This window comes from Pleurodeles waltl, chromosome 8 (genome assembly GCF_031143425.1).
Source record: "Pleurodeles waltl isolate 20211129_DDA chromosome 8, aPleWal1.hap1.20221129, whole genome shotgun sequence".
Taxonomy (NCBI): Eukaryota; Metazoa; Chordata; class Amphibia; order Caudata; family Salamandridae; genus Pleurodeles; species Pleurodeles waltl.
Genome location: NC_090447.1, coordinates 1541017941 through 1541032969, shown reverse-complemented (window position 1 = coordinate 1541032969; position 15029 = coordinate 1541017941). Strand labels below are relative to the sequence as shown.

At 47.6% G+C, this 15029-nt stretch overlaps 1 protein-coding gene across 1 annotated transcript in view; it reads right to left on the bottom strand.

Annotated features, from left to right (window-relative positions):
- TBX15 (T-box transcription factor 15) overlaps window positions 1–15029 on the bottom strand; it is a 221249-nt gene that overhangs the window by 22009 nt on the left and 184211 nt on the right. The window contains exons 5-6 of the mRNA XM_069203003.1: window positions 6856–7023; window positions 960–1024 (exon numbers count right to left, since the gene is read on the bottom strand). Of these exons, the coding sequence (XP_069059104.1) occupies window positions 960–1024; window positions 6856–7023 (233 nt within the window). The remainder of the gene's footprint in view (window positions 1–959; window positions 1025–6855; window positions 7024–15029) is intronic.

Here is a 15029-nt window from a genome sequence, read left to right as displayed (position 1 = left end):
CCAAACATGTTGTGAAGTGAGGAGCAGACACTTCAAGATGGCGTCCGGAGGCGGAGAGAGCGAGCTCTGGACAGGGAGCTCTTGTGATAGCAACAAGTGAAAGAGCTTCTGAAGGATGCTGAACCTCTGCGAGGATCACCAGGCAAACCTACAAACTCCAATCTGTGGAGCCCCCCAGGGAACCCTCCAGGGAGGAGGGGGGAGACAGGCGTGAGAGCTGGACAGGCAAGCGGCAAAAGGACAGGCAAAAAGGACAGGCAGATAAATAGACAGGCACAAAGACAGGCAGACAGGGAAAAAGACAGGCAGATAGTTAGACAGGCAGACGGGTAAAAAGGCAGGCAGGTAGATAGATAGGCAAGAATAGAGGCGGATAGGTAGACAGGCAAAAAGACAGGCAAGAAGAGAGGCAGATAGATAGACAGGCAAAAAGACAGGCAGATAGATAGACAGGCAAAAAGACAAGCAGCTAGGTAGACAGGCAGGCAGGCAAAAAGACAGGCAAGAAGAGAGGCAGATAGATAGACAGGCAAAAAGAAGGGCACATAGATAGGCAGACAGGCAGATAGACAGGCAAAAAGACAAGCAGATAGTTAGGCAGACGGGTAAAAAGACAGGCAGGTAGATAGACAGGAAAGAAGAGAGACAGATAGATAGGTAGGCATGCAGGCAGATAGATAAATAGACAGGCAAGAAGACAGGCAGATAGCTTGACCGGCAGATAGATACACAGGCAAGAAGACAGGTAGGTAGATAGACAGGCAAGAAGACAGGCAGATAGACAGGCAGGCAGACAGAAACAGAGAGCACTGTATGGCATTTGAGTCTCCCAGGAGCCTCTGCCAGTTTTACAGGGGCTATTGCATAGTAAAGCTGCTCTTGGGTTTTTAAGCTGACCATCAAACCTTCAAGGACAACAATAAAACAAATTACTGGCTGCAAAGGCTCCAGATGTTTACCTGTTCCTTCCAGAGTCCCGAAATCCTTTTGCAAAAGGGTTGCGGTCAATTTTTAACCTTGTGATCTGGAAAGAATGAGAAGTGGATCAGTGAAACAGAAGTTTTAGAGACGTTTACCTAACTTCTGGGAGCACTCGCTGGTCCCAGCTGCATCTCCCACAATGTTCTACAATTCAAGGGTGGCAGGAATGGCTGAATACAGACCTCAAACCTGCCCTCACTCACTGCTGGTTCTGGTGACAGTGTGTGGTGCACCAGTAACTTGTGAATACAGACCTCAAACCTGCCCTCACTCACTGCTGGTTCTGGTGACAGTGTGTGGTGCACCAGTTACTTGTGAATACAGACCTCAAACCCGCCCTCAATCACCTGCTGGTTCTGGTGACAGTGTGTGGTGCACCAGTTACTTGTGAATACAGACCTCAAACCCGCCCTCACTCACTGCTGGTTCTGGTGACAGTGTGTGGTGCACCAGTTACTTGTGAATACAGACCTCAAACCTGCCCTCACTAACTGCTGGTTCTGGTGACAGTGTGTGGTGCACCAGTTACTTGTGAATACAGACCTCAAACCCGCCCTCACTCACTGCTGGTTCTGGTGACAGTGTGTGGTGCACCAGTAACTTGTGAATACAGACCTCAAACCTGCCCTCACTCACTGCTGGTTCTGGTGACAGTGTGTGGTGCACCAGTAACTTGTGAATACAGACCTCAAACCCGCCCTCAATCACCTGCTGGTTCTGGTGACAGTGTGTGGTGCACCAGTAACTTGTGAATACAGACCTCAAACCTGCCCTCACTCACCTGCTGGTTCTGGTGACAGTGTGTGGTGCACCAGTAACTTGTGAATACAGACCTCAAACCTGCCCTCACTCACTGCTGGTTCTGGTGACAGTGTGTGGTGCACCAGTTACTTGTGAATACAGACCTCAAACCCGCCCTCAATCACCTGCTGGTTCTGGTGACAGTGTGTGGTGCACCAGTTACTTGTGAATACAGACCTCAAACCTGCCCTCACTAACTGCTGGTTCTGGTGACAGTGTGTGGTGCACCAGTTACTTGTGAATACAGACCTCAAACCTGCCCTCACTCACAGCAGGTTTTGGTGACAGTGTGTGGTGCACCAGTTACTTGTGAATACAGACCTCAAACCCGCCCTCAATCACCTGCTGGTTCTGGTGACAGTGTGTGGTGCACCAGTTACTTGTGAATACAGACCTCAAACCTGCCCTCACTCACTGCTGGTTCTGGTGACAGTGTGTGGTGCACCAGTTACTTGTGAATACAGACCTCAAACCCGCCCTCAATCACCTGCTGGTTCTGGTGACAGTGTGTGGTGCACCAGTTACTTGTGAATACAGACCTCAAACCCGCCCTCACTCACCTGCTGGTTCTGGTGACAGTGTGTGGTGCACCAGTTACTTGTGAATACAAACCTCAAACCTGCCCTCACTCACCTGCTGGTTCTGGTGACAGTGTGTGGTGCACCAGTAACTTGTGAATACAGACCTCAAACCTGCCCTCACTCACTGCTGGTTCTGGTGACAGTGTGTGGTGCACCAGTTACTTGTGAATACAGACCTCAAACCTGCCCTCACTAACTGCTGGTTCTGGTGACAGTGTGTGGTGCACCAGTAACTTGTGAATACAGACCTCAAACCCGCCCTCACTCACTGCTGGTTCTGGTGACAGTGTGTGGTGCACCAGTTACTTGTGAATACAGACCTCAAACCTGCCCTCACTCACTGCTGGTTCTGGTGACAGTGTGTGATGCACCAGTAACTTGTGAATACAGACCTCAAACCCGCCCTCAATCACCTGCTGGTTCTGGTGACAGTGTGTGATGCACCAGTTACTTGTGAATACAGACCTCAAACCCGCCCTCACTCACTGCTGGTTCTGGTGACAGTGTGTGGTGCACCAGTAACTTGTGAATACAGACCTCAAACCCGCCCTCAATCACCTGCTGGTTCTGGTGACAGTGTGTGGTGCACCAGTTACTTGTGAATACAGACCTCAAACCCGCCCTCACTCACTGCTGGTTCTGGTGACAGTGTGTGGTGCACCAGTAACTTGTGAATACAGACCTCAAACCCGCCCTCAATCACCTGCTGGTTCTGGTGACAGTGTGTGGCGCACCAGTAACTTGTGAATACAAACCTCAAACCTGCCCTCGCTCACTGGCTGGTCCTGGTGACAATGTGTGGTGCACAGCTAATTTGTGAATACAGATCTCCAACCTTCCCTCACTCACCTGCTGGTTCTGGTGACAGTGAACTGGTGCACAAGTAGCTTGTGAATACAGACCTCAAACCCGCCCTCACTCACAGCTGGTTCTAGTGACAGTGTGTGATGCACCAGTAGCTTGTGAATACAGACCTCAAACCTGCCCTCACTAACTGCTGGTTCTGGTGACAGTGTGTGGTGCACCAGTAACTTGTGAATACAGACCTCAAACCCGCCCTCAATCACCTGCTGGTTCTGGTGACAGTGTGTGGTGCATGGCTAACTTGTGAATACAGACCTCAAACCCACCCTCACTCACAGCAGGTTCTGGTGACAGTGTGTGGTGCACCAGTAACTTGTGAATACAGACCTCAAACCTGCCCTCGCTCACTGGCTGGTCCTGGTGACAATGTGTGGTGCACAGCTAATTTGTGAATACAGATCTCCAACCTTCCCTCACTCACCTGCTGGTTCTGGTGACAGTGAACTGGTGCACCAGTAGCTTGTGAATACAGACCTCAAACCCACCCTCACTCACAGCTGGTTCTAGTGACAGTGTGTGATGCACCAGTAGCTTGTGAATACAGACCTCAAACCTGCCCTCGCTCACCTGCTGGTTCTGGTGACAGTGTGTGGTGCACGGCTAACTTGTGAATACAGACCTCAAACCCTCCCTCACTCACAGCTGGTTCTGGTGACAGTGTGTGGTGCACCAGTAACTTGTGAATACCTACCTCAAACCCGCCCTCACTCACCTGCTGGTTCTGGTGACAGTGTGTGGTGCACGGCTAACTTGTGAATACAGACCTCAAACCCGCCCTCACTCACCTGCTGGTTCTGGTGACAGTGTGTGGTGCACCAGTAACTTGTGAGTACCTACCTCAAACCCGCCCTCACTCACCTGCTGGTTCTGGTGACAGTGTGTGGTGCACGGCTAACTTGTGAATACAGACCTCAAACCCACCCTCACTCACTGCTGGTTCTGGTGACAGTGGACTGGTGCACCAATACCTTGTGAATACAGACCTCAAACCTGACCTCACTCACAGCTGGTTCTGGTGACAGTGGACTGGTGCACAAGTAGCTTGTGAATACAGACCTCAAACCCGCCCTCACTCACCTGCTGGTTCTGGTGACAGTGTGTGGTGCACCAGTAACTTGTGACTACAGACCTCAAACCTGCCCTCACTCACCTGCTGGTTCTGGTGACAGTGTGTGGTGCACGGCTAACTTGTGAATACAGACCTCAAACCCACCCTCACTCACAGCAGGTTCTGGTGACAGTGTGTGGTGCACCAGTAACTTGTGAATACAAACCTCAAACCTGCCCTCGCTCACTGGCTGGTCCTGGTGACAATGTGTGGTGCACAGCTAATTTGTGAATACAGATCTCAAACCTTCCCTCACTCACAGCTGGTTCTGGTGACAGTCGACTGGTGCACAAGTAGCTTGTGAATACAGACCTCAAACCCGCCCTCACTCACCTGCTGGTTCTGGTGACAGTGTGTGGTGCACGGCTAATTTGTGAATACAGACCTCAAACCACCCTCACTCACCTGCTGGTTCTGGTGACAGTGTGTGGTGCACCAGTAACTTGTGAATACAGACCTCAAACCTCTCCTTGTTCACACTTGGTTCTGGTGACAGTGAACTGGTGCATCTGTAACTTGTGAACACAGACCTTAAACACACCCTCACTCACAGCAGGTTCTGCGTGACAGTGTGTGGTGCACTAGTAACTTGTGAATACAGACCTCAAACCTGCCCTCACTCACTGGCTGGTCCTGGTGACAGTGTGTGGTGCACAGCTAATTTGTGAATACAGACCTCAAACCTGCCCTCACTCACTGCTGGTTCTGGTGACAGTGGACTGGTGCACCAGTAACTTGTGAATACAGACCTCAAACCCACCCTCACTCACAGCAGGTTCTGCGTGACAGTGTGTGGTGCACTAGTAACTTGTGAATACAGACCTCAAACCTGCCCTCACTCACTGGCTGGTCCTGGTGACAGTGTGTGGTGCACAGCTAATTTGTGAATACAGACCTCAAACCTTCCCTCACTCACAGCTGGTTCTGGTGACAGTCGACTGGTGCACAAGTAGCTTGTGAATACAGACCTCAAACCCGCCCTCACTCACCTGCTGGTTCTGGTGACAGTGTGTGGTGCACCAGTAACTTGTGAATACAGACCTCAAACCTCCCCTTGCTCACACTTGGTTCTGGTGACAGTGGACTGGTGCATCTGTAACTTGTGAATACAGACCTTAAACCCGCCCTCAATCACCTGCTGGTTCTAGTGACAGTGTGTGATGCACCAGTAACTTGTGAATACAGACCTCAAACCTGCCCTCACTCACTGCTGGTTCTGGTGACAGTGGACTGGTGCACCAGTAACTTGTGAATACAGACCTCAAACCCGCCCTCAATCACCTGCTGGTTCTGGTGACAGTGTGTGGTGCACCAGTAACTTGTGAATACAGACCTCAAACCCACCCTCACTCACCTGCTGGTTCTGGTGACAGTGGACTGGTGCACCAGTAACTTGTGAATACAGACCTCAAACCCACCCTCACTCACAGCTGGTTCTGGTGACAGTGTGTGGTGCACCAGTAACTTGTGAATACAGACCTCAAACCCGCCCTCACTCACCTGCTGGTTCTGGTGACAGTGGACTGGTGCACCAGTAACTTGTGAATACAGACCTCAAACCCACCCTCACTCACAGCTGGTTCTGGTGACAGTGTGTGGTGCACCAGTAACTTGAGAATACAGACCTCAAACCCGCCCTCACTCACCTGCTGGTTCTGGTGACAGTGTGTGGTGCACCAGTAACTTGTGAATACAGACCTCAAACCCACCCTCACTCACAGCTGGTTCTGGTGACAGTGTGTGGTGCACCAGTAACTTGTGAATACAGACCTCAAACCCGCCCTCACTCACCTGCTGGTTCTGGTGACAGTGTGTGGTGCACCAGTAACTTGTGAATACAGACCTCAAACCCGCCCTCACTCACCTGCTGGTTCTGGTGACAGTGGACTGGTGCACCAGTAACTTGTGAATACAGACCTCAAACCCACCCTCACTCACAGCTGGTTCTGGTGACAGTGTGTGGTGCACCAGTAACTTGTGAATACAGACCTCAAACCCGCCCTCACTCACCTGCTGGTTCTGGTGACAGTGTGTGGTGCACCAGTAACTTGTGAATACAGACCTCAAACCCACCCTCACTCACAGCTGGTTCTGGTGACAGTGTGTGGTGCACCAGTAACTTGTGAATACAGACCTCAAACCCGCCCTCACTCACCTGCTGGTTCTGGTGACAGTGTGTGGTGCACCAGTAACTTGTGAATACAGACCTCAAACCCGCCCTCACTCACCTGCTGGTTCTGGTGACAGTGTGTGGTGCACCAGTAACTTGTGAATACAGACCTCAAACCCGCCCTCAATCACCTGCTGGTTCTGGTGACAGTGTGTGGTGCACGGCTAATTTGTGAATACAGACCTCAAACCTGCCCTCACTCACCTGCTGTTTCTGGTGACAGTGGACTGGTGCACCAGTAACTTGTGAATACAGACCTCAAACCCACCCTCACTCACAGCTGGTTCTGGTGACAGTGTGTGGTGCACCAGTAACTTGTGAATACAGACCTCAAACCCGCCCTCACTCACCTGCTGGTTCTGGTATGCAGTGACTGTGGTGAAAACCGTCTCCGAGAAGGTGAACGTCTTCACTCCATCTCCCACCGGGACAGTCTTCGTGGGCGAGAGATCACTGCTGAAGTCCTTCCGGATCACGTGCACCCGGGGTTGGTACTTGTGCATGGAGTGCAGGATTATCTGGGGGGAGACAAACGGCACTTAAACAGGTTCCTCAATTTTGTGCATTTTCGTACAACCAAAAATGACTCAAATTTCTCTTTGGAGTGAGAATTAGGTCAACATTACTTGTATATTTGGGAAACTCCTCTGCCAAGTCTCCCATCTGGGAGGGCTTTGAAGACTTTCTTAAAAGTATGGGGCATACTTATGAGCCCACAGCGCCACCTTGGCACTGCCATAGCGACATTGCTTTATGCTAATGCGGCGTTAAAGTGGCTTTTTCGCTGTGCCATATTTACAAAGTGGTGCAATACATACCCCTTGTGCCACAGAGTCTCCTGGGTCCATGGCGTTAGAACTCAGGGCTCTATAGAGGTAGAGCTCAGGTCTCAACCAGCTCAGTCCTTTGCAAGAGAAAGGCTGGAAGCATCTGCTGCACAGACCCTGTGTACAGCATAAAGCCCCCTGCCTTCCACAGGCTTCTAGTGCATGAAAGGTAAACCCTCAAATATCAGAGTGATAGAGGAGAGAGTTCAGGAAGTGCTTGTGAACCTGGTGCTCCAGGAGAGAGTGCAGTCACCGCCAGTCTTAGGCCCATATGTAAGAAAAAGTGACACATCAGCTATGATCTGCCACTTTTCTTGTGCTCCCCCTACCGGCACCTAACAATGCCACGGTTGCGCCTTATGTATAATATGACGCACATTGACGGTCGTTAGCACAAGTACGTCAAAATATTTTACGCTATTGTGGTGCTTTGTTACACTAGCGTAAAAAATGTTGACACTAGTGCAGCACAGATGAAGGAGGCCCATAGATTGGTCTGAGAAGGCACTATAAATTACGCAGTGAAATCTTTTATATTTCACTGAGCCATTTTTGCGGGCCTCCTGGGCCAGAACACCCCCCTTGGATACATTATGTCTGGCGCAAAAGGTTACAAAGTGGAGCAATGGATGCATTGCACCACTTTGCAAATTTGGCGCTGCAATTTTGGCCTCGTTGGGCCACATTAGCGTAAAAAACATTATGCTAATGTGGTGCACGGAGGTGCTAGGAGCTTTTAAATCTGCCCATCTGTTTTGTCTCAGCTTGTGCTTTGGAGATTCACCTTCATGTGTTGGAAGACAAAGGCCAAGGCAATGTTGGCTCTTTTGCTGGGTCTGGAACCCAGTGATAGGTGGCTCTGAGGCCCATCTCTGTATGTTTGGAAGGCCACCTGAAGCTGCCCTTGCACTGGACCTGGAGGCGTACCCGAGGTTAAAACATAGATAGGACATGCACGATTCTTGGGAGATGCTGCACAACACTGGGTGAGTAGAAGACTTCGCTGGCCCAATCTTGACTTTCTGAGATGCGGTTGGTAACACTGATTGATCCCAATATGAGCAGGTCCAGGTATGCCCACCCCATCGCCCCAGCCTTTCCAGGAGTATTGAGTAGTGAATTGAGTTGTGGCCAGCAGGGAGGGGCTCCAAGGTGTTTCCATGGTGTTGTCCATGGAGAGGAGAAGCTCTTCCCTCTTGTTGACTAAGGTGGATTCAATTCCTAAGCTGGTCCAAGGCTCTTCTCTGTCTTGGAGGCCTCCATCTGGGACAAACTACCCGATGCCCTCAAATGCAGTCTGAACATCAACAACTAATGTGTGCTCTGAAGACCTAGCGTTATCCCTTTGATCGGCCTCACAGCTAAGAGCAGTCACACCAGGATGCCTCAGAGATAGCTTGTTTATTAAATAATAAAATACAAGACATGCAATCCATAGGATAACACTGTGTCATTATTGTTTGGGATTTTCTTGATGTGTGTGTTTATGTGTGTGTATTTGCGTGTGGTGTGTGTGCGCTTGTGTGTGCATGTGCATGAATGTGTGTGTATGTGCGTGTGTGCATGTGTGTTATGTGCGTGTGTGCATGTGTGTGTGGGGGGGGTTCCATCTGGAATGTTGATATTGGAGGTTGGGGCAGGATTCTAGAGTTGCAGGTACATTATAGGGCACTTGTTGCTGTGACCTGCCTCAGTTGGTTGTAGCTCTTCAGCGCCAACAAAACTCCAGATTTGAACTTACTTATTGTGGAGCTTCTCTTTAGTGGCAACGAGGCCCGACAAAGCCATTTGAACCCACATTTTGTGTCTCCCGCTCCTGCACCCCGCTTCATCTCCAGAGTTGTCATCAATTTTATGTTGTTTGCTTCCTACATCGCTGCCTATCAGAATAGGATTGACATCTGCTGAAAATCCACTTCAGCATTGTTTCGCCTGCCACTATAAGGTACTTTACTTAAAGTAAAGATTTTGGCCTATGTGGTGGATTCCACCTTCGGTCACAATGTGAAATATGAGGTTACACAGTGTATGCAGATTGTTGATGGTGACACTCACACCAGGAATTACATCCACACATGTGCTATTCACTCCTCTTCCAAGGAGTGGACCACCATGCCTCATAATGTCACATTGTTGGCTGCCATTTTGTTTATGCATGGTGATGCGCACACCAAATCAGAACCAAACAGGGAGTGCTTTCACGATCTTTGGTGTTTAATTAGCTGTATGTGTTTACCATCAAAACACTGACGGTGATACTCACACCAATAATTTAAAGCAACAATACTCGGCAAGTGGCTATGGGCCTGATTTAAGTATTGGTGGACGAGTTACTCCATCACAATTGTGACAGATATCACATTCGTTCAAAGCTAAATCCCATTGTATCCTATGAGATTTAGATTGCGGTGTGACGGGATAACCATCACCGTTGTGGTGGAGTAACATGTCACCACTGTCAAAATCAGGTCCTATGTGACACACCTATTGCTCTGATGTTATTGGCTGTTTGCCGATTACATCATAGCAGTGATTTGCACAGTACTGCCTCTAATAACATTCCTGACAAAGTCATAAGTCAAAGAGCAAGCAGGCCCATACTAAAAATGTTATGACAGCATGTCTGTGACTTTGCAATATTGAAGGGAAATAAATGTAGTTACATCTTCAGGGTATCCTCATGGATGGCTACCCAGCGGAATCTTCTTTAAAACATTGTGAGAGTTACCACTGTGCTGGTAAAGTAGGTTTGCATGTGGTGGTCTCAATCTATAAAACACTGATTGTTAATGTGTCAGATTTTCAAAGAAAAAGAATGGAAATGTTGCAGGTTTGTAGAGTGTTATTGTTGTGGAAGCAATGGTCAATAGGGCAAGCCAACCCTTTGTCCTGAATTGAAGCCTCAGTGTACTAAATAAAGGAAGAAAGGGCATGTTATCAAGCTATGTTGGAGTTTGGCGAAGGTACCCTCTAAAAATGTGAGAGTGGTTGAACTACAGGAGAATTCAGATTCTGGGGAAGAGAGTGTGTTTTCCATGTGTTCAAAAGCATGGTATAACTCAAATTAAGGTTGGATGCAAAAACTGTTGTATACAAAGTGCTTAGAGTTCCATGTCAGTATGTTGTGAGCGGAAGAAACTATTGGACAGTTTGTGTGTGCAAGATGTCATTGCACCCATAGAATGTTCAGAGTGGTTGTCCCCAGTGGTGCTGGCATGGAAGGCAAATGATTCCTTGAGGATATGTGTCGCCCTGTGTGATCTTAATGACACAATTTGGGTTGATAGACATCCTTCCTGAATATAAATGAGCTGTTGGCCCTTCTGAAGGGTGTTGAGGTGTTCACTGCTCTACATATGGCATCTGAATATCACCAGGTGGTTTTGCACAAGAGTCCTACTCTCCTGCATCATTTGTTACCCTATAACCTGCATTTCGTTCCAAGCACGTCTTTTGAGCTAGTATCACGTTCTGTTTTTGAGATTCATTGACTTTCTATTTAAGGTACTTGAAGCCGTTGTAGATTTTCAGGATGATGTGTTGATTTACACAGAAAGTAGAGAGGTGCATGCCAGGTGGCTATGTGATGAGTCCATTCTTAGTTGCTTGGGCAGAGTGATAGCTTAGCTTAGACTTGTGCCTTGTGCTCTTTTACCTAGTGATTATGCTCTGTATTTCTGTATTCAATTTTTATTCATTTTATTATTGCTTCTTTTAGTGGCATTTTTTTAATTTCATTATCAGCTGCTATTCTGTTAAAGCTTCATTATTAGTGTTATGGATGACATACTTTGCATCATGTTCCCTTCCTCGGAATCACAAGAACAGAATGCGAGGCACACAGAATAATACTTTGTATTGCTGGTCCCAAGACTGCATAAACACTACAGCCCTTAGGTAAATACATGCGTCAAGCTTCTGTGCCCCCTATAAAACCATCCTGTAGGGCAAAGGGCATCAGGGGGGTTTCCAGCCGGAATTTCCATGCATGCTGCATGTCGGTTTTCGATCGACATCAGCCTCGTGTCTCCATGGATCCTGATCTGGAGACTGGCGGCCTGAACTTGTACCAAGGTAATGGGGGTGGGGTGTGCTACACATGGACATGGAATTGACAGATTTGGCTTACATTGCCATGCTCTTGCTTAGAGGCAAGAGTTTAGGCTTTTAGGTAGGAATTGTATACTCATGTCATGACAACATGTTGGGGTTGTTTATATTTCCAGCAGTCTCATTGGAGCACAAGAGTCCTTATGACACCTAACACAGGTATTATCCATGAGGACTGGCACATGCAAGTTTGCTATGACCTTTGAGGAGTAATTGGGGCACTAGCTTTCTGCTGAGGGTGTTAAACCAAAGGATAGTCTTGTGCACGCCCTTGCTGATTCACCGATCCCTAACAACAAGGATCAGCTTCGGTCATTTTGTAGTTTATTCGAATTTTATTCAAGTTTCACACTGCAAGGTGCCTGCAAAACGTGTGATTTGTGTACGTTGCTTAAGTATGACAATTGTTTGGAGCGTAAAGTGTGTAATGAAGACAGAGATTGCGTGTACTATATCCCTCAAACCTTTTGATACTTGGGACCCAAGTGTGATTGTTATTAATGCTAGTCAGCGTGGACTTTGAGCAGTGTTATTGCTAGTTAAGAATGGAAAAGATGAGGTTGTGACTCTTGCTTTGAAGAGTTTGTGGGAAGGAAGTGGAAGTCCCATATTTGGTTGTGGAGCATGAAGTATTAGCTTGTTGGTGGGCATTTAATCATCTCTGAAATTATGTTTGGGGTACAAGTGTAAAGTCCACGTTGTTCCAAAAACTTCTAGTGTAATTGCTCACCACCAGGAGGCGGGTGAACCCACCTGCAGAATTGCCAAACGGCAATGTAGACTACAAGGATTTTGCTACCGCATGGAGTACATTAGGATCATTGTGGCTGATTGCCCATATAGGTTTCCTTTAAATTCTTCAGAAGTGGACGAGGAGGCTGCGAATGAAGAGGCTACTGTGGTTTGTGTCTTGCATGGTGGTACCCAAGGAGCTCCGGAAGGTTTCTGGATATATGTGGTTAGGTCAGTCTAGGGCCAAGTCTGCACTTTCCACCATGTGGCAGATGAACTTTACTGGCCAATGGTTTAGTGGGGAGGTATGACCTGTTGGTGGTCCCTAGTTGCCTGCAGAGTAAGCTGGAGAAGGACTTATGGGGAGGAGAGTCATGCAACCTGTCCTCATGTTTGGTGCCTAATCTGGCTAGGAGTGTGGAACAGTATGTTAGGGGATGTGCCGTCACTTACAAGTCATAATCTAATGTTCCCAGTCCAGTAGAAATACATATCAGACACAGCCTGGCCGACGCTTGGATTGGCTATCAGCTCCTTTCTGAAAGAGTTGAGTGGTACATTAAAGTACTGTATTGTCACCAGAGATATGTGCTCTTGCTGGCAGAAGATCAAGTTTGTGTTTGTGAATAGCGCTAGTGTGAATGGGGTTGTTGAATCGTTGTTTGCCAGGGAAGAGGTACCTCACAAAATAGTCACAGACAATGGTCTACAATTTGTTTCGGAGGCGTTTTCAAAGGTCCCAGCAACCATGTCACCGGCCCTTCCTTATAGTGATGGTTTGGTGGAAGAGAGGTGCAGTTGAGGAATCAAGGGGGGATGCAAATGCCTCTGGCTTGGATTGGATGGACTGCAGCTGAAGAAGTTGTTGTGGGCACCACACACTACACCCAATGCAAAACTGGCATTTCACCTTTGCCTGTTAAAAAGACGCGGGAGAGGACTTCTCAGCTCTCTCATGCACAGTCAAGGTATGCTGATCTGCGCGGCCGTCGGTTCTGTGGGCAAGTTTGGGATGTGATGAGAGTGAAAATACCTGCACAGAAGTCCAAGGATCATAGCAGATTATTGCCTCCAAAGAGAGTGATGGAATTTAATCATTGTGTAGTCAGCTTGGAGGATGGTAAGTGGTGGAATTAAGAGAGGTTGTCTGTGACACTGAGGTGTCAACTTATGCCTGGACATGTTTCAGATGCATCACGTGCTCTTTCGAGTGAACTGCCCGGGACTTCTCAGTCTGGTGATGCTACAAAGTTGGTGATTCAGAAGGCCTAGAGAAATTGCAAACCTTCTGCAAGTTCAATTAATTTGTGTGAATTGGTTCAGTTATTTGGATGCGACGAGTCGTGTTGTGTATGTCTGGTGTAGGTGTAGTATTGTGTGTTTCGTCCTTAGTTGTTAAATTCGTAAAGCGGAAACACATGTTGGTATTTTCTCGATATGTGGCTGTGTGTATGTTTCATTCAGAATGCTGGCTTTAGAAGTTGTGGCGGAATTCAAGAGTTGGTGGTACATTCTAGGTCAGTTGGGGAAGTTTTTCTGAGTTGGAGATAGATTCTAGGTCAGTTGGGGGAAGTTTTCTACAGATGGAGGTACCTTCTAGGTCAGTTGGGGAAGTTTTCTAGAGTTGAATGTACATTCTAGGTCAGTTGGGGAAGTTTTCTACAGTTGGAGGTACAGACTAGGTTAGTTGGGAAGTTTTCTACAGTTGGAGATACATTCTAAGTCAGTTGGGGAAGTTTTCTACAGTTGGAGGTACAGTCTAGGTTAGTTGGGAAGTTTTCTACAGTTGGAGTTACATTCTAGGTCAGTTGGGGAAGTTTTCTACAGTTGGAGGTACATTCTAGGTCAGTTGGGGAAGTTTTCTACAGTTGGAGGTACATTCTAGGTTAGTTGGAAAGTTTTCTACAGTTGGAGGTACATTCTAGGTCAGTTGGGGAAGTTTTCTACAGTTGGAGGTACAGTCTAGGTCAGTTGGGGAAGTTTTCTACAGTTGGAGGTACAGTGTAGGTTAGTTGGGAAGTTTTCTACAGTTGGAGGTACATTCTAGGTTAGTTGGAAAGTTTTCTACAGTTGGAGGTACATTCTAGGTCAGTTGGGGAAGTTTTCTACAGTTGGAGGTACAGTCTAGGTCAGTTGGGGAAGTTTTCTACAGTTGGAGGTACAGTGTAGGTTAGTTGGGAAGTTTTCTACAGTTGGAGGTACATTCTAGGTTAGTTGGAAAGTTTTCTACAGTTGGAGGTACATTCTAGGTCAGTTGGGGAAGTTTTCTACAGTTGGAGGTACATTCTAGGTCAGTTGGGGAAGTTTTCTACAGTTGGAGGTACATTCTAGGTCAGTTGCTCCTCTGCCCTGGCCCTATTGTTTGTAGCTCTAGAGCTCTAGTAAAACTAAAAATTTAAACTTACCTGTTGTGTAGCTTCTTCTCAATTATTATGTGATCCTTAGTTCCTTGAGGTATAAGCACTATGAATATGTTTTAGTTTAAGATCGGCCCCAAATGGTGCTAGAATCTGCCGTTTTTGTGCCAGAGGGCCTGATTTACATCTTGGTGGACGAGTTACTCTGTCACAACAGTGACGGATATCCCGTCCGCAGAAATATAAATCACATAGGTTATAATGGGATTTATATTTCGGTGGATGGGAAAATCTGCAGCGCTGTGACGGAGTAACTCGTCCGCCAAGATCTAAATCAAGCCCATAGTCTCTTAAATCTTTTAATGTAAGCTGTGGCTGCTCAGAAAAACCCTCCTGTGTTGTGTTAACACTCAAACGGGAGCACTTGGCTCCCACTGGGCTGCCCAACTGTAGACCCAACAGTGGGACACCAGTGGTAATGAAAGTGACTCATCGGAG